Source organism: Alexandromys fortis, unplaced genomic scaffold (genome assembly GCF_014885135.2).
Source record: "Alexandromys fortis isolate MF-2015 unplaced genomic scaffold, M_Fortis_MF-2015_v1.1 scaffold_150, whole genome shotgun sequence".
Taxonomy (NCBI): Eukaryota; Metazoa; Chordata; class Mammalia; order Rodentia; family Cricetidae; genus Alexandromys; species Alexandromys fortis.
The window spans coordinates 481,022-507,249 of record NW_026068027.1 but is presented as its reverse complement, the minus strand read 5'-3'; the positions used below and the strand labels follow the sequence as shown (position 1 = coordinate 507,249).

The following is a 26,228-nucleotide window of genomic DNA, read 5'->3' as shown; positions in this document are numbered from 1 at the left end:
GGTGACGAGAACTTCTTTCTGCCTCATAATTGTTCTTGGGGCTGACTGAGGACAGTGTTCTCAGCTTGGGCAATGCTTATTGAACAATTGCAAGTTGGTAACCCATGTGGGGGGCAGTTCCTGCCACAGTTTCTAAAGTCTTCTATGGCTTCATACGTCTTCTCTCAGTACCACTGTTATTCGTGAAGGCCATGCTGGGCAGAGAGATGGATGTCTTCATGCTAAACCGTGACTTGCCACATGGCTCAGTTATGGGCTGCTGACCTGACTTGCCCACTTCTGGGCCACTTCCCTCCTCATTTCCTGCCCTTCTCCTTTATTTCTGTGGTTCTCAGTTGCCAGGGATTTCTTTTTAAGGCTTTGGAATTCTCAGGAAGTCAGGAAATTTCCACACAGTGCCTGGGAACCCCTCCTCTCCTTTCAGGTCATGGGCTGCCTCCTTGCTGGCTCCATCATATGGAAGGCTGGGGCTGATCTTGGTGCTGCAGCTTGCCAGTTAGCAATGTGCTTTGACTAACAAGTCAGGGCAGAGATGAGCGTGTGCATAGCCAGTACGAATCCGAGGAGGGCGGTCGTTAGCACTGTGTGGGGTTTGAGTGTTATGGACATTGAAGAGGGCTGGGCACATGGATCTATCTAGGAGAAATGGGAGCAGAGAAATTCTAGACAGAGATGTAAGCACAGCCAGAATGCCCACCAGGGGACCTGGGAATCCCTCGTCAAGCCTACTTGCAAGTGGCAGGTGGAACATGTACCTCAGTGGTGAGACACCTGGTTATCTATCAGGGCAGTGTGTTCCTTCCCAGAAAGGCTCCACTAACCTACATGTGTTGGCCATTTTTATGGTAGCCACTAGGTGACAGACTTCAGACTGAATCCTAGCCTAACAAAGCTCGGAGGATGAGGGCTGAGTCTTTATTGTGAACCTTGATAGGCAGTGAAGGGAGGTTTGTGGCCCCACCTTGCCCCTGTCAAACTGCTGCCTTCTCTGCTGGTTTCCTAAGTCCTTTGTATTCTAAACACCAGGGTCCCAGGCTCAAGCACTACCAAGAACACAGTGGGCTGGCATATTCCTATTTCTTTGAATCAATTTTGCCCCATTATTTAGAGGATGTGGGACTCAGGGACACCTCCTGAGACTGACTGATGTGGTGCTAAGTGGAGAATAGGATCCTCCTCATCTCCCAGTACATGTATGTATGCATCCACAATTTTAACCTACGGTTCTGATGTGGAAATCCTCTGCCTACACGTATTCCCATGGCTTAGTTTCATCTGCAGATCTAGGGGCTCAAGCTTGCAGGGCAGTTCACCAGATCGCTGGAGTGAGAATCTTCTCGAACAGGTACCTCTCCCTACTAGCTAGGTAGCTCTGGAGCCCAGCAGCTCCGGGCCTTCACCTAGGATCAAGAGAGGGTAACAGGAGATAGTGTATGATCAAAGAACATTGTATCACATCCCAGCTGAGGGCCGGCCAGTGCGGGTATCCAAGGCGGCTTCTTGGTTGATGTGGCAGTGGGCCATGGTGGGGTTAGGGTAGGCTGGGTAGTGATTCTTATGCCCACTGAGCCAGCAGGCTGGTTTCTTTCTCCACCCACTTGTTCTTAGCAGACCTGGGGTGTGTAGCCTGCTACAGAGTCACTTTCTCAGGGCACTCCTGAGGAAGGAGGGACGGCACCTCTGTGGATAGCACGTCAGAGCATCAGGACTGGAAGAGGTGACCTTAGGAGGAGGGTCACCTGATTGTGTGTCTTGGACACACTTTGAGCCGGACTTTGATGTGTCTCCTCTGCCTAGTCTTCAGTCTCTCCTCCAGGGCACTAAATGCTTATTAATTATTATCAAATATGAGATCCATTTTTAGCTATAAATATAATACTTACTTGTCAAAGAACATTTGGGGAAAAAATTAAAACTAGAAAAGAAAATAAGCCCAGAATTTCTTTATCTCACAGCTCACTACCTGGGGACAGCCACCCTATTTCCTTCTAGCTTTGGTTAGCAACAAGATCTGTATTACATGCACGTGAAATTGGAACAATATGTGTGTGCAGTTTTCCTCCCCGTTTTAAGCCTAGCAGCGTAGATAGGCGTTGCTCGCCGCCTTAAAGAGTTCTGAGAAGGACCTTCTAGCACCCCACAGCAAACCAGCTCCCGGGGTCCCTTTAGGACTGCATCATTTGCCTGCCTCTGAACACTTGACGCTTTCCTTTCTCCCCGTTTCCGCTCACTGGTAAATAATTCTCCTTTGGTCTCCACCCTTAACTCCCACGTCCCCTGGAGCCATCTTTAGTGTGGCGTGGCTGAGCCTGGGAGATGCACTCCTAGGGCTTCTGACACGGGTTTCGGAAGTCTTTGCAAATGTGTCCCAGGTTATATCACCCAGCAGGACAGAGGCAGTGTGTCTATGGCTGACAGGGAGAAACAGTGCAGATGGTGCCTGTGTCTGCCAACACCCAGCCTGGTGTTGACTCTTGTCCTAGCTCGTTAGTTGCTGAAGTTGCCCTGGGATCAGTCCCTCTCTTCATGTTGGGCTCCTGTTAGGCTTGATCATGACACTTCCATAATAGTGATAGCAGTCCCTGTGGCTCTCGACATCCTTGATTTCTTTTCCTGTAGGTCCGCCATGAAAACAAGTGTGTGGCCTTGGAGCGGTGTCCCTGCTTCCACCAGGGCCAAGAGTATGCCCCAGGAGATACGGTGAAGATCGACTGCAACACCTGGTGAGCCTCTGGGGATGCCCTGGGGACCAGTCATCGTGGTGGCCTAAGGGTCTGTGGGACACAGGACTTGTGACACTTGTCCTCACACCCTTGAGAACCTGAGTGCTCTTGTCCTGACTCTGTCCCTGCTTCTCCATCTGTCAAATGCCCCTTTCCATCCTTTGCTTGGCCACGCACCTGCTCCCTACAGATGGGCAGTTCTGTTCTTGGAACTTCTTCCACAGAGGTTCCAGACCAGGATGGGGGATGGTATTGAAAAGCTCCTCTCAACCCTCCCTCTTCCTTTCTTCTTTTTAAATATATTTTTATTAGCCATATAAGGTAATGATTTCATTAAGTCATTTACATACATGTGTAGGATATATTTTGCACATATATTCTCCTGTGTCACTGTCTCTTGTCCCTCTCTCTGCTCTTACTGTCCTTTTCTCTCCCACACGTAGTCCCTCTTCTACTTTTGCATCCTTTAAATAAATCTAGACCCTGCATACAAGAGAAAACGTGATCATTGTCCGAGCCTGGCTTAATTTGCTTAACACGATGATCTCCAGGTTCCATTGTGCAAATGATCCATTTTGTTCTTCTTTAAAACCGAATTCCAAGGTCCGTCTCTTCCCCTATCCCCATGCTGTCCACGGGTGTCCTGAGGGTGAGGAGGCAGTGGCGGTTTCCCTCTGCCTTCTTCGGTTACCCTTCCCTGGCTCCCCTACACTCACCCCAGCTTCTACTCTGGCTGTAGGCAATCTTAGGGGCCCATGTGGAGAGAGGTCGGGGAGCCATGAGTGCCTGAGGTCTGAGCTCACCATCTCTGACGCATGAGCGGGCTTCCCTAGATCGGCTCTGGTTAAGGGCAGCGAGGGGTGGGACATGTGGCCAGCAAATTAGTATAGACATAAACACATAACAACACACACAAAACCGCTCCTGGCAGACTCGCACACCCATTCAAATTTCCAGCCTCAGAATGTCCCTGCTTCTTCTTCATCTTGAGATGGCTGTTGGTCTGTCTGTAAGACAGTGACCCTGTAGCTAATCTCAGGTGCTCTGCAGATTTTAGGGTGAGGCCACGCTTTAGAGAGTACACAGCAGGTGGCGTAGAGAATTCCCACCTTCCTTCAACTTCTTGGATCACCCTGGACACCCGCTTCTCGCCATACCTGCTTCCTCCTTGGAGCTAGAGAGCAACATGGCCTCCCTTTCTCCTGCAGTTCCTGTGCAAGGCCTGTTAGGCCCATGCTCCTTCCACAGGCTGCAAATGCTTAACTCCTTGAAGCTACCTCGCTGACTATCTGGCGTCTTCTTGTCCCCCACTGTCTCCTTGTTCCCTGAGACCCGACTGAGCCCCCTGGCACTCAGGTGCAAACCAGCAACACAAGATTGCTTTTCCTAGTGTCTGCCGGGACCGGAAGTGGAACTGCACGAACCATGTGTGTGACGCCACCTGCTCTGCCCTTGGCATGGCCCACTACATCACCTTTGATGGACTCAAGTACCTGTTCCCCGGGGAGTGCCAGTATGTCCTGGCGCAGGTGAGACCCAGAGCAACGGGAGGAGGGACCGTCTGTATCTAACAGAGCAGGACATGCTGGCTGCAGTCTGGGAGTTACCTGATCAGATTCTGTCTGTAGGAAGAACTTTGGGGTTGGTTTTTGTCAGAGTAATTTTCTAAACCCCCAAAGGGTACCTGAAGGTCTATGGAGTTTAAGAACAGAATTTAATTTTCTGAGCTGGTTTGGTTGAGGTAAGGTATAGATTAGAGAAAGACAGCTCTTTAGATTGGTGGACACTTACACCAGGATTCATGGGGAGCCGATCCTGGCTGGATGTGACCCTCCCTGATAGCTCACTGTTGTGAAATACCCCTGGGCAGAGGGCTTCCCTGCATGGTGCCTGGAGGACGTGGCCTGACCTATGGCCCTTCTGAAACTTGCCACCATTTTTATCTCTATTCTGGTCACATAGTGAGGAGGGGAGGCTAGGGTCACAGGTGCCATTCAGCCCAGTAGGAAGAATTTAGAACATCTTAACTGGTGAGTCCCTGCCAGGCCTTGTGCCTCCTTATTACCACTTTGTGGGCTGCTGTGAGTTTTTCTTGTTGGCTGACACCAGCTGGTTTATCAAGGAGGACAAGCGCTTTCCTCAGAGCTCAGCCCTGTGTACTCTGTGACACACTGAGCTGATGCAGCTCCTGGGGTCTCTGTTCTCTGGGGGAGGTGGTGGCTTGGAGTGATCTGAAGGTAGGACTTCAAAGCCCGAGACGGGGCTGCAGGACATGTGTGTCAGGCATTATTGGTAAACATGGTCACCATGTGCAGCGCACGCTTGGAGGGGGTGGAACTTTCTGGGGCACCAGCCAGGCTGGCCTCATGTACCCCAGCTGGCCCAGAAAGATAGTGTGTTGGGGAGACAATGTGCGCACACCCTGAAATGGCTCTTCTGATGCCTCTGGGTGTTTCCCCCTAGAGCTTCCCCACAGACTCTTAGCCTGAGCATCAAAAGACAGGGTGGCACCAGTTTCAAGGGTCAGCCTGTCTAATGACTTCCAGAAGCAATGGATTTAGGGATGGCGTTACTCACTCCCTGGCACCCCTTGCCTGGCAAGCCTTGCGGAGCTACCCTGTTTTCAGAAATTCTTTTTCAGATCCTGTGTTGGCTTTTTTCCCCCCACTTTTATCCTCTTCCTTCTCCTGGGGCCTTTCCTGTGGGAGGCATCAGAGGCTTAGCTTTCTCCCTCAGAAAGTCAGCTGGGGACAAAAGCAAGCCAACACCTGCAGCCTTGTTCCGCTTCTAACCCATGTAACCAGGAACCAGCTCGAGCCATGTTCACACAGCGGTGCCAGGAAGTGGGCTAATGCTCCCTTTCAGACACAGGGATGTGTTTTCTGTATCTGTGTGTGAGTACATGTGTGTATATGTATGCATGTATGTGTATATGGATACACATGAACACATATACATTTTATAAGTATGTATGCACACATATATATGTATACAGGTGTGCACCTGTGGATACATGTTTACTTATGATATATATATATATATATGCGTATGCATGTTTATTGTTGTATGCTTGTGTAGGTGCATGTATATATGTGTGTATATGTACATGTGTCTATGAGAGTGCATATATGTATGTGCAAGTGTATATAAATATGCACAGGTGTTTGTACATGCATGTGTGTACATATGGGTATTTATATGGGTAGGTGTATGTTTGTATATGTATGTGTATGTGGACACACATGCTGACTCCAGTAGCTTCCCTGTCCACTTTGTATTCATTATCATGTCACTGCCCTGACCATGGGTACCCGGATCATCTGTGAGGGCTGAGGTTGGACACATGGGCGAGTTTACCTGTGAACACCACTCCCTGTCCCCCACGAACACAGCACATCTGGTGATATTCTGTGACATGTATTCAAAGGCCCCCCCCCCCAGAGGTCACGATGTCATCGTCTGCTCTGGGAGAAGGGATAATCTTTCCCTCCTGGTGCCTTCTTCCTCCAGGATTACTGTGGTGATAACCCTGGAACCTTCCGGATCCTGGTGGGAAGTGAGGGGTGCAGTTATCCTTCAGTGAAGTGCAAGAAGCGGGTCACTGTCCTGGTGGAGGGAGGGGAGATTGAACTGTTTGATGGAGAGGTAAGTGCCCGTTTCCCCAATTCCCTTCTTGTCCCTCGGTTTATCAGGAGTGTTTACCCCGTGTTCATGGAGAACTGTGCTGCTAGAATGGGCAGCCATTGTGGCCTAGCAGCGTACGCAGGTCCTGACATGTTATCCTGTGAGCAGAGCAATGGCAGACCAATATAGACAGTGTAAGCCCATTGTTGTTCAAGTGTGGTCTGTGTGTGGGAAAGCATGAGCAGTGATCTCTGCCTATGTGCAGGAAGAGGCCGTGCTGACTGGGGGACAGGGCAGAGTGTAGCAGGTGGGAGGAGTTTCCCTTCCTCATATAGTGGTCACTCTTCACGACAGAGGGAAAAACCCCTAGTGGATGCCTGAAGTCACAGATTGTATAGAACCCAGTGTGTTCTATTATATATATATTGGTGATGTCTTAGTTAGGGTTTCTATTGCTGTGATGAAACACCATGGCCAAAAAGCAAGCTGGGGAGGAAAGGGTTTATTTGGCTGTTCATCATCAAAAGAAGTCAGGACAGGAACTCAAACAGAACAGGAACCTGGAGGCAGGAACTGAGGCCATGGAGGGGAGCTGTTTGTTCCTCATGGCTTGCTCAGCCTGCTTTCTTATAGAACCCAGGACCACCAGCTCAAGGGTGGCACTGCCCATAATGGGCTGGATCCTCCCTGACTAAGCACCAATTAAGAAAATGCCTTATAGCTGGATCTTATGGAGGCATTTTCTCAATTGAGAGTTGTTGACTGAGATTTCTGTCCTGTCTGGTTTCTGTCCTCCCACCATGTCCCACAGCCATTTAGCCCCAAATAAATCACACAAAGCTCTATATTAGTTATAAACTGATTGGCCTATTAGCTCAGGTTTCTTATTAACTCTTATAACTTATATTAGCCCATTATTCTAGTATATGTTAGCCACATGGCTCAGTACCTTTTTCAGTGGGGTAGGTCACATCTTCCATCTTCCATGTCTGGGCAGGACTGGAGAGGAATAGGCTTCCTCCTTCCCAGAATTCTTCTGTTCTCATTGACCTGCCTCTACTTCCTGTATGGCTGTCCCGCCTATACTTCCTGCCTGGCTACTGGCCAATCAGCATTTATTTAAAACATAATTGACAGAATATAGACAATTCTCCCCCACCAGAAGGTTCCTCCTCTCAGATGACTTTAACTTGTGTCAAGCTGACATAAAACTATCTAGCACAGATGATAATGTTTGGATTATGAAGTAAAGAGAAAAAGGCATGAATGCTGGCTAATAATAAAATAGAGCAATGACTGCAATCTGTTGTGATGGAAGTTATTTGAAGCTTAATCACTGTTCTGGAATTTTCCATTCAATACTTTTGTAATCAACCGAAACTACAGTAAGCAAAACAAACGGTATGTGTGCATCCATCGAAGGGACATTATAAGGTGCTTTTTTAATTACTTTATGTCTTAAGGACTTCTTTTAAAGATCATGTCATGCCAGGCATGGATGCCAGGGCCTGGGCCTGATGAGCCGGCGCTCTCCTACCAAGCCACACCCTCATTTCCTCAGATGAATAGGTTTGACAAGGTGAAAAGAGAAGCAGAACCTGCAGATGCAGCCTCTGTATCCCGATAGCTCAAGAAGGGGTTAGGTGTAGGTCCCCAGGCTCCACCTCAGAGTCATGCCTCGGTAGATCAGATGGAGCCCCAGAATCTACATTTGCACTGGTTGGTTGTCCCTGGGTCACAGATCTGATTCAGTTGGTTTGGATATGTGCAACCCTACAGGTTCCTAAAGTCTGGGTTCATTTGCTCCTGTGGCCCCTGCCTGCTCCCCGATGTTTTGTCAATACCCACTCTTGACAGCTGGGGACGGGAAGTGCATTTTCTATAGACAGGGAAGAAAAACTGTCTAGTAAGTGTGCCGACTAGGAGCCGGCAGGGCCAACTCTATTTCAGAGTTCAGTTCCAGTCAGGGCAGACGATAGCAGTGAGCCTGCAGAGGTGATGGCAGATCTGCGGGGCGAGAATTTGCAGAGATGATGAGCCCCACGTGAGGCAGGCTCCTCGGGAGAGGAGCTCCGTGAAGAGTGGCAGGTTCTTGGTCTCAGCCTCTGCATTGTGAACCCAACAACTGGCCGAGTGCTCTGCAGTGACCTTTGAGGGTTTGCTAGTGGAGATGACTTGGGCAGGGTGAGAAGTTCAGGCCAGACTTCTGGAAGCTTCTGCCTGAAGCATGGAGCTTAACAGTCCCTGTCCTTCAGTCTTGGCTCCTGATGGTAGTCACCCCGGAGAATGGAGGGTGGTACGAGGAGTTGGGGGCTCAGTGTTATAGGTGGGTAGATTTTTCACCCAGGTGACTGAAGATGTCTAAAATCATCACCACATTAGAAAACAAGCCAGGGACTGGTATAGTTGACAAGCAAGGGTCAGAGACCCTCCCTTCTCCCCTTCTCATGAGGTAATGGGAAATGGGCCAGTCTGTTTCACGGTGCTCTTTCTGCCATCTTGTCAGCATGGGAGGGTGGCGGGTCAGATGGACACAAAAGCCCAGGTGTGGTGCCGGCCTCAGGGAGTCCTGAGAGAAAGTCGCTGGTGACCCATACAGGTCTCGAGGGCCAGCGCTGGTGTCTGTTGGCAAGGCAGACAGACAAGCTATGAACAGAGAGGGGACTGGACTCCAACTTCTTTTACTTCCCTTCCGGGTTCCTTCTTCCTTCAGGTGAACGTGAAGAAGCCCCTAAAAGATGAGTCTCATTTCGAGGTGGTGGAGTCTGGCCGGTACATCATCCTGCTGCTGAGTCAAGGCCTCTCTGTGGTCTGGGACCGCCGCCTCAGTGTCTCCGTGGTCCTGAAGCACACACACCAGGTCAGCGGCCCTTCTTGCTCCATCTTGCCTGTGACTCATGTGGCTTATGTAGTGACCTGCTGCCCATCCCCATTGTATTAGAAGCCAGTGTTCTCTGGCCCAGCCTCCTTGCTCCTCACACAAGGAGAGCTAAGCAGCCATGGAGGCTGGCTGCACACAGGGAGGACAGAAGCATCTTTAACAGTGTCTCGATTGGCCCAGCAAGGAACAATTTTGTTTGCCCAGGGGAGGGAGAACAGGAGTAGTCAGGGTGACTTTTTTTAGGTTTCTTAACCCAAAGAGGCAAATTAAGCACATATAATATTAAATCATCGCCATCCATTCTTGAATATTATCTTATCAGCAAGCTCAGGCTAGCACACATGCTCACATACACACATGCATGTGTATGCATATACGTGCATGTTCATATGTATGTATGTATGTCGGTGTATGTGTGGGTATTGCTGGAGGGCAGCCAGTGGGCAATCTCGGGCATCATTCTCAGGAGCCATCCACTTTGTGTTTTGAGGCAAATTCTTGCACTGGGACCTGGGATTACTCATGAGTCATGCTGGGCTAGTGGACCAGTGAGCTCTGGGGACTTGCTATCTCTGCCTCCCTAGTGCTGGGGTCACATGTGCATGCCACTATGACTGTCTTTTTTATGTGGGTACTGGGGTTGAACTCAGGTCCTCATGCTGATACGTCAAGCATGTCACCATTTGACTTACCTCTCAGGGTCCCAGGTTAGTTTTTTTGGGAGCACTTTGTTAGCCTGCTGAGGATCTCCTTACAATGGCATTTGTGTAGGTTTCCAAACTTGGGGGCTTTGATGGTATTACTAAGTGGTGTGACAGTGACAAGGAGCTCTGTTTATTTTTGTTGAAAGTGGTGCCTGCAACATCGCTGACAGTAATGTCTATGTCTAAATTGTTTACGTCAGTGAGGGCTGTATGAGGCAGCCCACTCCATTTCTAGAAAGGTCTAACAATCCTGACTATGTTTCTACTCAATGTATTGGCTGTTCCAGGTACTGCAGGGGGAGAAATCAGGTGTGTGTGTGTGTGTGTGTGTGTGTGTGTGTGTGTGATCTCATGCTGCCGTGACAAATCACTACGGACAAATGCAGAATCTTTAAACAGCACAAGTGTATTACATTTTAGTTCTGGAAGTCAGAAACTTGGTAGGGTTGCATTCCTGTGGAGCTTTCAAGGGACAAAGACACTTTCTTGATTCTGGAGTCTGGCTGCACTCCTTGGCTTGTGGCCCCGCCTCCCGTATTCAGTGAGTTGCTATTCAGTAGTATCTTCAGGCCTTCTCACCCCTCCATGCTTCTGTTGGTCACAATGCCTTGCACACTCTGCCTCTTTCTGTCTCCTTGTTAGACTCTGTGGTCACATACAGCTCACCTCGATGGCTCAGGACAATTTCCTGTCTCAAGATCTTAACCTAACGGTACCAAGTTCCTTTGTCCTGGGGATTTCCCCATGTTCTGAACACTCTAAGCTGAGTACTGTATGAAGGAAAGAGGTTTATTCAACTCTTACGGTGGTTGGAGGCTGAAAGTGTAGGATTGGGTGGTTCCATCTGTTTGCTCTGTGGCAGGCATTGGCCTGGCTATGGCAGTGGGGAATCAAGGCACAGTAGACAGGGAAGGGAAAATGGCTATATACAGAGAGGTCACATATGAGAGAGGGACTCAGAGGCATTCAAGGGCCTAGCATGCTAAATCTTATTTTAATTAAAATTCTATCTATCTATCTATCTATCTATCTATCTATCTATCTATCTATCTTCTATCTATCTATCTATCTACCCATCATCTATCTATCTATCTATCTATCTATCTATCTATCGTATAGTTGTAGACTCTATCTATCTCATGTATCTATCTATCTATCTATCTATCTATCTATCTATCTATCTATCTATCTATCTATCTTATAGTGTGGACTCTATCTATCATCTATCTATCTATCTATCTATCTATCTATCTATCTATCTATCTATCTATCATCTCTATCTACGGGTGTGGACATGTATGTGCCATGGTATGTAGAGGGAAGAGGACAACTTAGTTCCCTCCAGGCCTCCTGCGTGGGTTCCAGGGATAGAATTCAGATCACCATGCTTGGCAGCTGATGCCTCTGTATCTGCTGAGCTACTTTATCTCCATTTCTAGGAAGAAACAACAAGAACAAAGCTCGTATGGTGTGGGAACTGACTGGGGTCCTATGAGAATGACATCATCTGTTCTAAGGATGACATCACCAGTGACCCAATTGCATCTAACTAGGTCCCACCTGCTGAAGGTTACACCACCTCTCAGTGTCACACTGGGGACCCAAACTTTCAGAGAATAAGCCTTTTGGGGATCCAACTGCACACGGAAGCCATATGAAAATTGTAGTTCCATGTGGGGTAACACATTCACAGTTCTCAGGCTCAGGACGGACATCTTTGGTGGAGCCAACATTTTACGTTTTGCTTTCCATCACCACAGTGGAGATTGTGTTCTTAAGGGGACATGACTTTAGACAGGTTAGCTTGATGAGCCCTGTCTGACGCAGGAGTAGAGTCTTCATGGAAGAGAGGGAGTGAGGATTGTAAACACTGGGGAGAGAAACTGGGTGGAAGGAGTAGGATGTACAAGGACCCCAAGGTAGCTGTCGTTTGGAGAGTTTGACCAAGGAGACCAGTGGGTAAAGGGGAGGGTTTTCATTACCGAGGGCTCAGAGAGGCAGTGGCTATTCTGTGACTTTTGTCCAACTGTGAACCTTCTTAGATGCTCCAGAATGACTCACATCTGTGCCTATAAGCCAGTAACGAATGAAGTCATCTTTCCCTTGTCCCAGGACTGGGTTCTGGCTGTGTATGGGGAGTAGGGTGGGTTTGTGATCACCATCTTCCCAGGTCCTTACTTGATGGTTTCTCTGTGATCAGGCTTGTGCCAAACTCAGTGTGCGTGCCTGGCATGAGAGGTGTGTAGTTAGCCCTTCCATGATGATCTTTCTCACACTGTAGAATTTTAACCTGTTCCCCTGAACAAGCTGCGGTTCTCTGGGTAAGGGGACTTCCTGTCTGCTGCAGTGCAGGGCTGTCCTGTTTCCTCCTTAGTTCCTTCTCTCACCCATGCATGTACAGTGGTGCTTGCTCCTATTTCAGCTTACAGTCTGACCAGGGAGGCTGATGATTCACAGAGGGACCCCGGGGTCAAGCTGCCTGCTGCCCTTGACCATGAGGCTTGGGCACATCGCCACTCTCTGCGTCCTTGACTTTGAGATGGGTCAGTGCGGAAGTGTAGGGAAAGGCTGCGTGAGGACAAGACTTTGCGGACCTCCTTCTTTCTTCCCTGAGTCTCTCTCCCTGTCTGCTTCCTCCTTCCTCCGTTTCTCCCTCTGATGATTTCTGACTCCTTGGTCACCTGGTACCTTCTTCCCCAGACCCAGAGAGTGTGCCAAGGTTTACAGTGTGTCTCCCCGCCCCTCACTCAGGATCAGGTGTGTGGCTTGTGCGGGAACTTCGATGGCATTCAGAACAATGACTTCACTAGCAGCAGCCTTCAGGTGGAGGAAGACCCCGTCGACTTCGGGAATTCCTGGAAAGTGAGCTCGCAGTGTGCCGACACGAGAAAGGTACCTCTGGGGTCTGTGCAGATGGAGGGTTCCCCTATTCTCATGGCGGCTGTGGCGGCAGGGGCTGTAGACAGTGGCAGAGTTGGGCTTTTGGGCTGAGTTTCTTCAGCAAGGCTGCCTGACGTTCGGCCTCTCTGGTACTCTCTCCTGTTCCAGCTGTCGCTAGATGTTTCCCCGGCCACCTGCCACAACAACATCATGAAGCAGACCATGGTGGACTCATCTTGCAGAATCCTTACCAGCGACATCTTCCAGGGCTGCAACAGGCTGGTGAGGCTTTGCTGGTGGAGGGAGGCAGAGTGGTCAGAAGGTTTGTGACTTCCTTGTCTGTGGATGTCTAATGTGAACACTACCGAAGCAGAGCCCCAAAATGATTCCTATTGAGAAACCATGGTAGCTTTCTTGGCTTCAAGCTGAGGGGGAGCATGGGTAGTTTTTGAGGAAAGCAATGGCTGGCCAAGTAAGTACTTTTCCATACACAAGAAGTCTCTTGGTCTGAAGTTAGTTCTCTTTGCATGTATCCTGCCAGAGCCAAGGAATTCCTTTCCTTGTCACCAGACCCAATCAGGACCCCCGCAACCATCAACACACACGACAAGCAGCAAACCACTTCTTCAGTCCCCAGTTCGCTTCTCATACTAACTTTTCCTGACCTTAATGCCAGTGATTTTGGGGGTCCTTGAATTCTTGGTTTCAAATGAGAGTGATGAATTTTCTGGAGTCAGATGGACTTCTTTCTCTGTGCATTTGTGTGTGACACACATGCAGGCACAAATGCAGGCACATTCACAGGCATGCATGTAAGTATGTGTGATTATGTGTATACAAATACACAGCCATGTGCACACACCTGTGCCGTGCGGTACCATGAACATACGGAGGATGAGTTGAGTACATGTACCTCAGATCTTCAGCCTTCCAGAGACTTATAGTCAGCCAGAGGTCTATGGTTTGCTAGTGTATCTGCGTTGGAAGAAGGAAGGCAGGGGGGAAGGACTTGGGGCTCATGGGATGATGAAACGTTCTGGGAGCAGCAATTCGTTGGCTGATGAATTCATCTCCTTCTTCACTACTTTAAAAAGCCAAGAGGGAATAGTAGCATGTTTTGGAGACAATTAAAGTGAAGTGGTCAATGTGATTGAGCATGTTTGTGGGCAGACACGCCTCCCTACAGGGAGACTTGGGATCAGGAACTAACGGAGCCCAGCCAGGCCCTATTGTCTAGCAGAGCTGCCCCATAGCTCCTCAGGGGGGCATCTTGTGTGTTCTGGTTCATCGCTACATTTTGTTTGCCGCATTGAGGCAAGGACAGAGAGTGACCAATCTGTGTGTGTTTGTGTAAAAATACGCCACACTCATGGGAAGGACAGGCAGCTAGGCAGGTAGGTGGGAGACAGCAGAGGAAACCTTCTAGCAAATGCTGAGGGCATCTCAATATGCACGAGAGGCTACCAGCCCTGCTTTCCTTAGTATTTCTTAGTGGAATCCAGATTAGAAACAAAGAAATTTTTGCCTCTTCATCCATTCATTCTCTAGGACTCACGTTCTACATTTCCTTGGTGCAGGAGCTCCCCACCCCATCCCTTGCACCCTAACCATAAGCCAGAGTTCTCACCCCAGGTTCAGGTTGGGGCCATGTGAGGTTCTTTTTTTGTAGGTGGACCCTGAGCCATACCTCGACGTCTGCATTTATGACACTTGCTCCTGTGAGTCCATTGGGGACTGCACCTGTTTCTGTGACACCATCGCTGCCTATGCCCATGTGTGTGCCCAGCACGGCCAGGTGGTAGCCTGGAGGACGCCCTCACTGTGCCGTGAGTTCCCAAGTCCCACAGTCTCAGATGCACCTTCCTATAAGTACCTAGGCTTGAAGGCCTATGGGGAGGACGGGAGAGCACTCGCAGGGTGGAGAGGGCTGGCCCCAGTGCCCTGAGGCACGGGTGGAGGGGATGAAGTGGCAGGGTGAGGAAGTTTATACTAAAGGAATAGTGGAAATGTGGGAGTGAAGACGGGGATGAAGGCATCTCCGCAAGAGTGAGGGGGACACGGATGCTGAAGAAGGTTAGTATGGTGACAAAAGTAAGGAATGCAGTCAGACTGAGTAGGGTCGTGGAGTCAAGATGGCTATGTGGAGACTTCTGGAGAAATCCTGGAAGAAGGGACACTGTTGTGTTGCCGAGGGTCACCTGGCGCTTCCAGGGTCACCACCTCTTTCTCTGTCCCCACAGCCCAGACCTGTGAAGAGAGGAACATTCGGGAAAATGGCTACGAGTGCGAGTGGCGCTATAACAGCTGCGCGCCTGCCTGCCCAGTCACCTGTCAGCACCCCGAGCCTCTGGCTTGCCCTGTGCAGTGTGTGGAGGGGTGCCATGCTCACTGCCCTCCAGGTGAGGCCTCTCCTTGGCTCGAGCAAGATGGAGGAACGGGCTCTTAGGTGTTTTCCTTGTGCTTCAGCTTGGCCTCCTCTGTCCAGGGGTGCCCCTGCCGCCCCATCCCTGGACCTCAAACAAGTCTGATTGCCTGGATCTCTGTATCAAAGCCAGGCCGGCTCTGAGTTTTGCCACGTTAGGGTTTTCTCACCTGCCCTTTGTGCTCTGATGCCCATGTGCTTTCACTTAGCTTCACCCCATTCCTCCTGAAAATCCCTTTCATTTGTGGGTTTATCACATAGAACAGTCAATCCTTTCTTTCCTCCCTTTCTTCCTCCCTCCCTCCTTCTTTCCCTGTAAAGTCTTTCTGTATAGCTCAGGCTGGCTTCAAACTTGCTATCCTTTTGCCTCAGCCTCCTGGGTTAAAGAGAGCAACACTTTCCAGCAGAACTTGCTTCAGTGGCAGCAACATTCTGGTCAATGTAGTGATGGCTAGTAGGTGTGAGGAAAAGGCCTCTTTATTTTGCTGAATTATGCTTCATTTACATAGAAGTAGCCTCATGGTGTGTCGCGTTAGACAGACCAGCTCTAAAGTTATTGAGTTCACTCTTGAGAGGAGCTAGCTGAGCCCAGACACTCCCCAGCTGTTTGGAGATAAGATTTCATTTGTCTGAGGGCTTGGGAAGGGGAGAGATGTGTAGGAAGCCCCATCCCAGCTTCCCAGAGGGGCAGACAAGGTGCCAAAGAAGAAGGATGCTTCCTGTGTGGTGAGGTGACCGCCTGGGAACTTAGAGAGTGGGTTTCTGGGATAGGTTCCTTCAGTGGCAGGTGGACCTACCTGATTGATATGAGAGGTGGGCTCCTAACGTGGTGTGTTGTGCAGGGAGAATCTTGGATGAACTTCTGCAGACCTGTGTGGACCCCCAAGACTGCCCTGTGTGTGAGGTGGCTGGTCGACGTTTGGCTCCTGGAAAGAAAATTACCTTGAACTCTGATGACCCTGCACACTGTCAGAATTGGTAAAGCAGAGTTTTTTTTTTTAAAGATTTATTTATTTATTATGTATACAACATTCTGCCTCCATGTTTGCCCACATGCCAGAAGAGGGTGCCAGATCTCATTACAGATGGTTGTGAGCCACCACGTGGGTTGCTGGGAATCGAACTCAAGACCTCTGGAAGAGCAGCCAGTGCTCTTAACTACTGAGCCATCTCTCCAGCCCTAAAGCGGAGTTCTTGACTGGCTGTTCTCCATGCTGGCTCTTAGAATCTGGGCTCTGGAAAACACCTTGGGGCACCATGGACTGAGGCTGAGCTTAATTAGCTCATCCATGCAACCATGCATCCATGCACCCATGCACCTATGTATCCATCCATCCATCCATCCCTCCATTCATCCACCCACACATCCACCCACCCACCCACCCATATCCACCCATTCATTTATCCACCCACCCTTTAGTGTGCAGTTGGATTTGTTTCTGGAGTCTGATTCTTTTTCTTTATAAGATTCTGCCCCCCCATATTTGTTAAAGACTTTTTGTTTTGTTTGTGGAAAATATACATTTTGGGGGATGGAATATAATATCCCAACACATGTATGTAGCATGTATGACCAAGCAATGGTAGTTAGTATTTCTACTTCACTCTAAGGGGGCATTACATCCAATCTGAGGACCAGTATCTATGGATATTAAGCATTTTGAGAGATCTGTGAATGTAGGAAGGAAAAGAGAGATGGGGTCCTTGGCCCTAAGTGTAACACAAGCATCTTAGGGCTGTGGTCCAGGCCACAGGACGTGGCTTTTCAGAAGTGAGAGGGAAGACAGTCTCTGCTACCTTGGGCTCTTTCTGGAACAAACTCTGGGAACCTGGCTTTGGGGAGGAGAGGAGTCCTGAGGCCGATTCCTGGGCTTTCTGAAGTCCTGCCCTTAGGTCGGGAACATTTATTAAAACGCTCACACAGTCAGCACCACTCCCTGACACCAATCAAGAATAATGGGAGCCTCAACTTGAGAACCTCAAGTCACTGGGGAGGGGCTGTGGCCACAGCTGCCAGAGCCAGATCCTGCCGCCCACCATCTGCACAAACAAGAGCAAGCACTGCCCAGGGTGAATTTTCTAGCAAACACAGGAAACCAGAAAGTATGTCACTCATGCACCGTTAACCAAGGATCGAGGCAATAAATCGCAGGATTAGGAGGAGGTAGGAACTGACTTCCCGGTAAGATCCCACCCAACTTCATTGTGCTGAAAGAGACCTGAGGAGTAAGGAAAGGGTGTTCATTGCAAGCTTACTTAGGGTGTCCAGCTCTAAGGACACGGAAGCTCCAGGCGCCTCATGTCTCTTCAGCTGGCCTGCAGAGAGGGGCAGCTGTTACTGCCCACGATGTGCGCAAGTTTCAAGGTTGGGGACATTGGCTGGCAGTGAGACCATGGGACCCGGTCAGGGTTTAGGGACATGGTCACCTTCTCAGATTTATTGTAAAGACTGAAGACCAAGGGTGCAGAATAGAGGAGACCCCATCCTGTGGGGATCCCCACCATAGCACGTCTTCATTTTCTCTGTGGACCGGCCTGTTCCTTTACTTTCTAGAACACGGCAAAAGGCTACAGTGATTAGAAAAGGCTGGAAGGTTGTCTGGTACCCTAGAAATTCATGGAGTAGGTGATGATTCAACACAAACTGTGGGTATCCTGGGGCGGGGCTGAGGGCTAGCCACTTCATGGTAGACACTCCGTGTTCACCATCTGCTTATGGGCAGAAGACATGGTGGCACTAAGGTCACTTCCCAGAGCCACCACACCTAGCCCTCCTACTGTCTTTTCTTCTGCTAGATGAAACGGCGGGGTTTTAAACTTTCATTCATCTTTCTAAAATCTTCTTACTCTAGTTTTTTTCTTCTTTTCCTTAAGGCCCGACATAATTAAACACGCATCAAAATCCATACAGCTTAAATTCTAATAACATCTATAATGGTTTCTAATGTAAGCCATTTATCTCCAGTGGAACATTTACAAGTTCCGGCATGTGCCAACATTTTAGAAAGATATTTGTCCTTGGAGACACTTATAAGAAGGTTTGGATTATAATTAAATATTAATATGGTTGGAGACGTAGATTGGAAAGAAGTCAACATTAAATGGCTGTGAAGGGCTTAGAACAACAAAGACTGTTTTTCAGTTTCTAAGATGGATTAAAGCTTTAGGAAGGCTCTGCTTCCTCCCCTCTCTTGTGCATGTGTGTGCATGCATGTGTGTGTGTGTGTGTGTGTGTGTGTGTGTGCACATGCACGCATGCTTGTGTGTTGAAGACACACCTGGGAACAAATGTCAAAAGTGACATCTCATTAGGGTGAAAGGCCCTCAGTGGGAGCAGATGGGAGGTTCTATAGTGGACCCGTGAGATGGTCCTACCTGCCTACTGGTTCTTCCTGAATTATTTTGGTTTCTTTCCCTTCTGCCGCAGTCATTGTGATGGTGTCAACCTTACCTGTGAAGCTTGCCGGGAGCCTGGAGGCCTGGTGGTACCCCCAACAGATGCCCCAGTCAGTTCTACCACCCCATATGTTGAGGACACCCCTGAGCCACCCCTGCACAGCTTCTATTGCAGCAAGCTCCTAGATCTTGTCTTCCTGCTCGATGGCTCCTCCAGGCTGTCCGAGGCTGAGTTTGAAGTGCTCAAGACTTTTGTGGTGGGCATGATGGAGAGGCTGCACATCTCCCAGAGGCGCATCCGTGTGGCGGTGGTTGAGTACCACGATGGATCCCATGCCTACATCGACCTCACAGCCCGCAAGCGCCCCTCAGAGCTTCGGCGCATTGCCAGCCAGGTGAAGTATGCAGGTAGCCAGGTGGCCTCTACCAGCGAGGTTTTGAAGTACACAATGTTCCAGATCTTTGGCAAAGTTGATCGCCCTGAAGCCTCCCGCATCGCTCTGCTCCTAACGGCTAGCCAGGAGCCACCACGACTGGCCAGGAATTTGGTCCGCTATGTCCAGGGCTTGAAGAAGAAGAAGGTCATTGTGATCCCGGTGGGCATTGGGCCACATGCCAGCCTCAAGCAGATCCGCCTCATTGAGAAGCAGGCCCCCGAAAACAAGGCCTTTCTGCTCAGTGGGGTGGATGAACTGGAGCAGAGAAGGGATGAAATAATCAACTACCTCTGTGACCTTGCCCCTGAGGCCCAAGCCCCTACTCAGCCACCCCAGGTAGCACAAATCACTACTGGTCCAGGGATCCTTGGTATTTCATCACCTGGACCTAAGCGGAAGTCCATGGTTCTGGATGTGGTCTTTGTCCTGGAGGGGTCAGACGAAATTGGTGAAGCCAACTTCAATAAGAGCAAGGAGTTCCTGGAGGAGGTGATACAGCGCATGGATGTGGGCCAGGAGGGCATCCACATCTCGGTGCTGCAGTATTCATACAAGGTGACCGTGGAATACACCTTCAACGAGGCCCAGACCAAGGATGACGTGCTGCGGCACGTGCGGGAGATCCGTTACCATGGTGGCAACAAAACCAACACCGCGCAGGCCCTACAGTACCTTTCTGAGCACAGCTTCTCTCCCAGTCAGGGGGACCGGAAGCAGGCACCTAATCTCGTCTACATGGTCACAGGGAACCCTGCCTCGGATGAGATCAAGAGGATGCCTGGAGACATCCAGGTGGTACCCATTGGGGTGGGCCCCCATGCCAACCCACAGGAACTGGAGAAAATTGGCTGGCCCCATGCTCCCATCTTCATCCGAGACTTTGAGACACTTCCACGAGAGGCTCCTGACCTGGTCCTGCAGAGATGCTGCTCCAGGGAGGGGCTGCAGCTGCCCACCCTCTCCCCCACTCCTGGTACGCTGGTACCCTTTGTGTGACGGCCTTGGCACTGTGTGCCTTGTCTGATGATGCCAGAAGCCCTGGGTTCTAATGCTAACTTCCTACCTCACAGCCCTGCCTTACCCTGCCTGTGTTTCTCCTTTGCTTCCAGGCAGAGAGTTGAACTGTTATTCCTTGGGTGAGAAGGGTCTTTTCTTATTGCCCAGGCTTGTAAATTCAGTGGTAGTAGGGGCCCATTTTTAAAATTTAAATAATACAGGGAATGCATAAAAAAATTGCAAGTCTTAATCCACCCCGCACCCAGTCCAGACTCACTTTCTGCCTGGCAGTTAACTTCTGCTAGTTTTGGTGATTGTTACTTCTCTTTAGGGTCACACTGATGCGTAGAATTATTCCAAGTAGCTTATGTTCTTGGAGGCAAAGCTGTGGTGCCGGGGGGCGGTCAGGAAAGAGGTGTAGATTAAACAGGCAGACCCAGACCCAGAGCCACTCAGTGGCTGATGATTTTTGGCTTGCCATTCTCCCTGTCTATGAACTGCGGATAGTAGCAACTATTTGTGAAATGCTTGACACAGCATCTAGCAGGTGGTGAGGATACAAAAAGTGCTGTTGTTGCTGTTGCTGTTTTTTTTTTCTTTGTTTTGAGTCAAGGTCTCACTAAATGATCCTGACTGACCTGGAACTCTCCATGTAGACCAGGCATGACTCAAATTCACAGAGATCCTCCTGCCTCTGCCTCTGAGGGCTGGGATTAAACTGTTGCCTTCTTAATTTATACTAGTGTCAAGCCAGTATCTAGTTTGTTTGTTTCTATGCTGAGACTAAAGATTGAACCTACGGCTTGGTCTGAGCTGGGCAAGTGCCCTATTACGGAGCCACCCAGCCCTCTTTTCCTTTCCCTTTTGAGACAGGATCTTACAAAGCTGCCCAGACTGACCTGAAGCTCATGCTGCCTAAAGCAGGCCTTACAAGCTGCAACACTCCTGAGGAGCTAGGGTGACAAGCTGGTGTCGCTACAGCAGAAGAACCAGCTGCTTTTACTGTCTCTCCATCCCTGCACTCAGTCTTGGGTTTTTGTTTTAGTTAGTTGATATTGTTTTAATTTTTTCTGCTAATAAGAAAAGTAACTGTGTTGTTTGCCTTGGCGTTAGCATACATCTGTCTGTGGGTTTTCTCATGACACAGCTTCCTTCTCTTCCATGTACAGAAGCCACATTTTCATGACCCCTTCAAAGGTCACAAGCCTCTTTCCCAGTTACACACTATACTGTGTCTTTCCCCTTATTTTCCAGTTTTAGACCCAATAACAAGAAGTCCATTTTCTTATTAATTGCTTTAGTTATTGTTTAGTTAATTCTCACAATCATGGGTCTTAAAATGGCATTTTCCTATATAGAGATTTCTGACTCCCTTGCTCCCCACACAGCCCCACTTACTTTCCTGCTTTTGAGAGTGCAGCCCCTTCCTTCCATTTGCAGGCACGGCAGGCCTGTGGGTAGGACTGGAATCTTTTAAATGTCTCTCAATCTACTGAACTCAGATTCAGGAACTGCCTCCTCTGCCCCTCTAACTGTCCCAGTCCCATGCTGTGACCTCAATGGTAAATGTCCCCCTACTTGGTGGTGCTGTGTGCTCAGTGCCACCCTGAGAAGCCACTGGCTGTGCTGGTGACTGATGGTTGCTCTTCTGTTGGCACCGTGTACTCATCTTCTTGTTCCTCTTGGCAGACTGCAGCCAACCCCTGGATGTGGTCCTCCTCCTGGATGGCTCCTCCGGTTTACCAGAGTCTTACTTTGATACCATGAAGAGTTTTGCCAAGGCTTTCATTTCAAAGGCCAACATCGGTGAGTGATGCCCCCGAGGCTGCAGGTAGGAGCCGCTCTTCCTGGGATCCACTTCCTTCTAAAGTCTCCCCTTTTCTCTTCTGTTAGGGCCCCACCTCACTCAGGTGTCCGTCATGCAGTATGGAAGCATCAATACCATCGACATACCGTGGAATGTGGCCCAGGAGAAAGCCCACCTACTGAGTCTGGTGGACCTCATGCAGCGGGAGGGTGGCCCCAGCCAAGTTGGTAATGCTAGACCCACAAGCTAGATGGAAAATCTGCGTTCTGGTTCTGATCTTGACTTTAGGGACCGGGTGATCTTGGCCAGTAACTTTAATCTTTGGCCTGAGTTTCTTCTTTTGGATGGCAAGGAGCTAGACGGTCCCCTGGGTCTCTTTCTCATCCCAAGTGTTGCTCTGAGTCATAACTGTTCATCTTTTGAATTCACCGAGGGTCCACTTTAAGCCCAATACTCAGAGGGTTTAGAAAACCCAGTTCTTGTGCTCAGTCCAGACTTAAACCATTCTTCCTCAGGGGATGCTCTTGCCTTTGCCGTGCGCTATGTAACTTCACAAATCCACGGAGCCAGGCCTGGAGCCTCCAAAGCAGTGGTCATCCTCATCATGGACACCTCCTTGGATTCAGTGGACACAGCAGCGGATGCTGCCACATCCAACCGTAAGTGCCTGGTGCTCAATCCTGAGATACCACCGAAAGGCTGGAGGCGTGGGTAGGTGGGCATTCTTTCTCTTTTTCCCTTTATTCCCCTCTCTTGCAGTGTTGGACACTTAACCCTGGACCTTGCAGACATTAGGCAAGCACTCTACTACTGAGCTGGGTCCCCAGCCTCTCCTTTTCACCTCATCCCCTTGAGTGATCTCTTTCAGGGTCACGGGTCTAAAAATATTTATGGACCACTGATCTTGACATTGCTGTCTCAGACTTCTGACCTCACTTAGCCTAGATCTGATACACAGTTCATCAGTAACTCTGCTCCTGCTGCGTCCCAGCATCCCCTTCTCCTATCATCTTTTCCATTCTTTGAAGTTATACAGGTTCTAAATCCCAACCCCTTTGGCTTCCCCCTTCCTCTCAAGTGCAACCAATCAAATAGCCAAATCTTCAGAAAATACTGAGACTCATTCTCCAGCATGCCAACCCACCACCTCACACCCAAGAGACAGGGACAGCCTTCTCCAAGGGACCCCAGCTCCCATCCTCAAAGCTTATCCTCAGCACAGCTGCTGCACAGACGAGCTCCTGCCATCCCTCCGTGGTCTTCGGAGAAGACATTGGGTTGGTGCTGTGGCCAGTGAGGGTTTGCACACTGCAGACCTCACCTCTTCTCATGCATGCTCCATGTTCTGCTTCCACTCTGGCCTTTTATAGTTGCTACACTCTCCGTGTGGGGCGTTTCTTGCCCAGATGTGTTCTCGGCACCTTTATGCCTTTTCCAGGCTGTCTTAGTTAGGGTTCACTATTGCTGTGACCAGACACCACAAACACTCTTAGGAAGAAAACATTTGATTGAGGGTGGTGTCCATTATGATCATGACAGGGAACAGGGTGGCGTGCAGGCAGACAAGGTGCTGGAGCTGAGAGAGCTACGTCTTGCTGACAATAGGAAGTCAACTTGACTGTCACATTGAGTGAAACTTGAGGAAAAGACGCCAAAGCCTACCCCTACAGTAACATGTTTCCTCCAACAAGGCCACACCTCCTAATAGTGCCACTCCCTTTGCGGGCCATTTCAAACCACCACACAGGTCTTTTCCCACGAAATGATTATTTTCCCCCCCTCTGGGCATTTCCCGTGCTTCTCATTTCATAGTTTCTTCCAAGCATCTGTCTACACCTGAATGTGCCATTTACTATTTTGTGTGTGCGCTGTTTGCATTCCTCTAGTGTTAGCCGTGGAGACAGGAGATGGAGGGGCTTTAATCTGCTTGGCTCACGGCTGTATCCCCTTTGCTGAGAAGGAGCCTGAGGAACAGGAGCAGCTCACAGCAAGCGCTGCCTGTGCGCACCTCTCCCTCGCAGGCTTGCTGTGTGTGTGGCCTGCATCGCAGGGGCTCTGCATAGTGCTAGATGCAGTGTGTATGCTGTTCTCATCTGACCTAGACCCTTTCGCATTGCTCGGCTAATTTAGGAGTGGCCGTGTTCCCCATTGGGGTTGGGGATCGTTACGATGAAGCCCAGCTGAGGATGTTGGCAGGCCCAGGGGCCAGCTCCAACGTGGTAAAGCTCCAGCAGGTTGAAGATCTCCCCACCCTTGTGACCCTGGGCAATTCCTTCTTCCATAAACTATGCTCTGGTAAGTCGTCTGATATATATTTTTTCCAATTCTCAGACAACTACTGCCACCATGACCACTACTAAACCAGAAAGCGAATAAAACTACCACTCTGGTGACTCAAAGATGCTGATGTACAAAATTTAGTCTTAAGTGAAGATTGCCATATGGTTCAGAACTGTCACATTTCTGCTTGCTGAAGGCGCATGCTGTCACCTCCAGGGGGCCCTGGAAAAGTTCCTGTGCACCATCCTGCTTCCTTAAAATGTCCATCCGACCTTTTAAGCAGAAGCAGAAGAAGTCCTGGCTTGTTTGTCCCTGGGACTTTGGATGTAAAAATTGGGAGATCTAAGCAAGGAACCCCAGCATCCTACAGATCTTGCTCCTATATTTGCTGTCAATATATATATATATATATATATATATATATATATATACCGTATATATACACATATATACACATATGGCTTTAGAAATATACCATCAAAGCCACTATTGAAGAACCACAGGTTAAGTTGATTCTAGGTTAGAAACATGTTTTGTTTTCTGGCCTGGTGTATATATTAATGTAGTTGTTATTTTTTATGATTTATTTAACTTGATTTTATGTGCATTGGTGTGAGGGTATCAGATCCCCTGGAACTGGAGTTACAGATGGTTGCGAGCTGTCAAGTGGGTGCTGGGAATTGAACTCGGGTCCTCTGGAAGAGCAGCCAGTGCTCTTAACCATTGAGCCATCGCTCCAGCCCCTGTAAATAGTTTTAAATTCAAACCTTCTGCAGAGTTACAGACCTTTCCTTACAGATGGTAGCTACATTGGCAGCAACCATGAAGTATATCTCTTTCAAGTTTTATGGATCTTGCTTTACCTCCCCCCATGTCTATTGCTGGCAAGCATGAAATGAGATAAGTGAAAGTTACTGCCATGTGATAGCTATCATTATCATAATTATTAATTATCATAAAGTACATCTGAAGGACCATAAGATTGTCACCTCCTTGTGTACTCATATTGTCAATGTGAAGCCCACTCAGATTCTTTTTAGAGTTATGTTGTTCTAGATGTTGTGTGTTAACTAACAGATGTTGTGTGTTGACTAGCAGATGTTGTGCATTGACTAACAGATATTGTGTGTTGACTAGCAGATGTGTGTTGACTTGCAGATGTCATGTGTTGACTAGCACATGTCGTGCGTTGACTTACAGATATGGTACATTGACTAGCAGGTGTTGTGTGTTGACTAGCAGATGTTGTGCATTGACTAACAGATATTGTGTGTTGACTAGCAGATGTTATGTGTTGACTAGCAGATGTTGTGTGTTGACTAGCAGATGTCATGTGTTGTTTTGCAGATATGGTACATTGACTAGCAGATGTTGTGTGCTGACTAGCAGATGTTGTGCATTGACTAGCAGATATGGTACATTGACTAGCAGATGTTGTGTGCTGACTAGCAGATGTTGTGCATTGACTAGCAGATATGGTACATTGACTAGCAGATGTTGTGTGTTGACTAGCAAATGTGAATGGTTTAGAATTCTTGGTGGTAGGTGATTACTCAAGTTTTTCTATGTCCGTTTCAGGGTTTTCCGGAGTTTGTGTGGACGACAATGGGAATGAGAAGAAGGTAAGTCCCTTCCTTTTGATTTTGGGGAAAGGTCAGAAGTATATGTTGGGGGCTTTTGTTCTTATTGACTAGTTTTACCCTGGTTGGTTTTAGCCTCATTCTCTTGCTTATTTTTAGCCTATTTTGAGGCAAATCTCACATAGAGCCTCCTTAACGTAAGGCTGTGGTCCAGCCCTGGCCCATCTTCAGAGGCAGACAGTGACATGGTGGGTGGATTTAGATTTAGTGCAACTCATCTTGGTCCTTTCTCAAATCTGTTTTCTCTTTTTGCAGCCTGGGGATGTCTGGACCTTGCCAGATCAATGCCATACAGTGACCTGCTTGCCAAATGGCCAGACTTTGCTGCAGAGTCACAGAGTCAACTGTGACCATGGACCCAGGCCTTCATGTTCGAACAGCCAGTCCCCTATTCGAGTGGAGGAGACCTGTGGCTGCCGTTGGACTTGCCCTTGTGAG

At 48.9% G+C, this 26,228-nt stretch overlaps 1 protein-coding gene across 3 annotated transcripts in view; it reads left to right on the top strand.

Moving 5' to 3' along the window:
* Vwf (von Willebrand factor) overlaps nt 1-26,228 on the top strand; it is a 148,847-nt gene that overhangs the window by 79,722 nt on the left and 42,897 nt on the right. Inside the window, exons 19-34 of one of the 3 annotated variants that reach the window (XM_050164057.1) lie at nt 2,620-2,723; nt 4,114-4,252; nt 6,234-6,368; nt 9,061-9,207; nt 12,684-12,824; nt 12,981-13,094; nt 14,482-14,638; nt 15,053-15,211; nt 16,077-16,212; nt 18,662-20,040; nt 21,753-21,869; nt 21,957-22,097; nt 22,386-22,529; nt 24,001-24,165; nt 25,729-25,772; nt 26,046-26,223. In XM_050164057.1, coding sequence (XP_050020014.1) covers nt 2,620-2,723; nt 4,114-4,252; nt 6,234-6,368; nt 9,061-9,207; nt 12,684-12,824; nt 12,981-13,094; nt 14,482-14,638; nt 15,053-15,211; nt 16,077-16,212; nt 18,662-20,040; nt 21,753-21,869; nt 21,957-22,097; nt 22,386-22,529; nt 24,001-24,165; nt 25,729-25,772; nt 26,046-26,223 — 3,400 coding nt within the window. The remainder of the gene's footprint in view (nt 1-2,619; nt 2,724-4,113; nt 4,253-6,233; nt 6,369-9,060; nt 9,208-12,683; nt 12,825-12,980; nt 13,095-14,481; nt 14,639-15,052; nt 15,212-16,076; nt 16,213-18,661; nt 20,041-21,752; nt 21,870-21,956; nt 22,098-22,385; nt 22,530-24,000; nt 24,166-25,728; nt 25,773-26,045; nt 26,224-26,228) is intronic. The other 2 variants (XM_050164058.1, XM_050164059.1) reach the window with 2 other exon arrangements.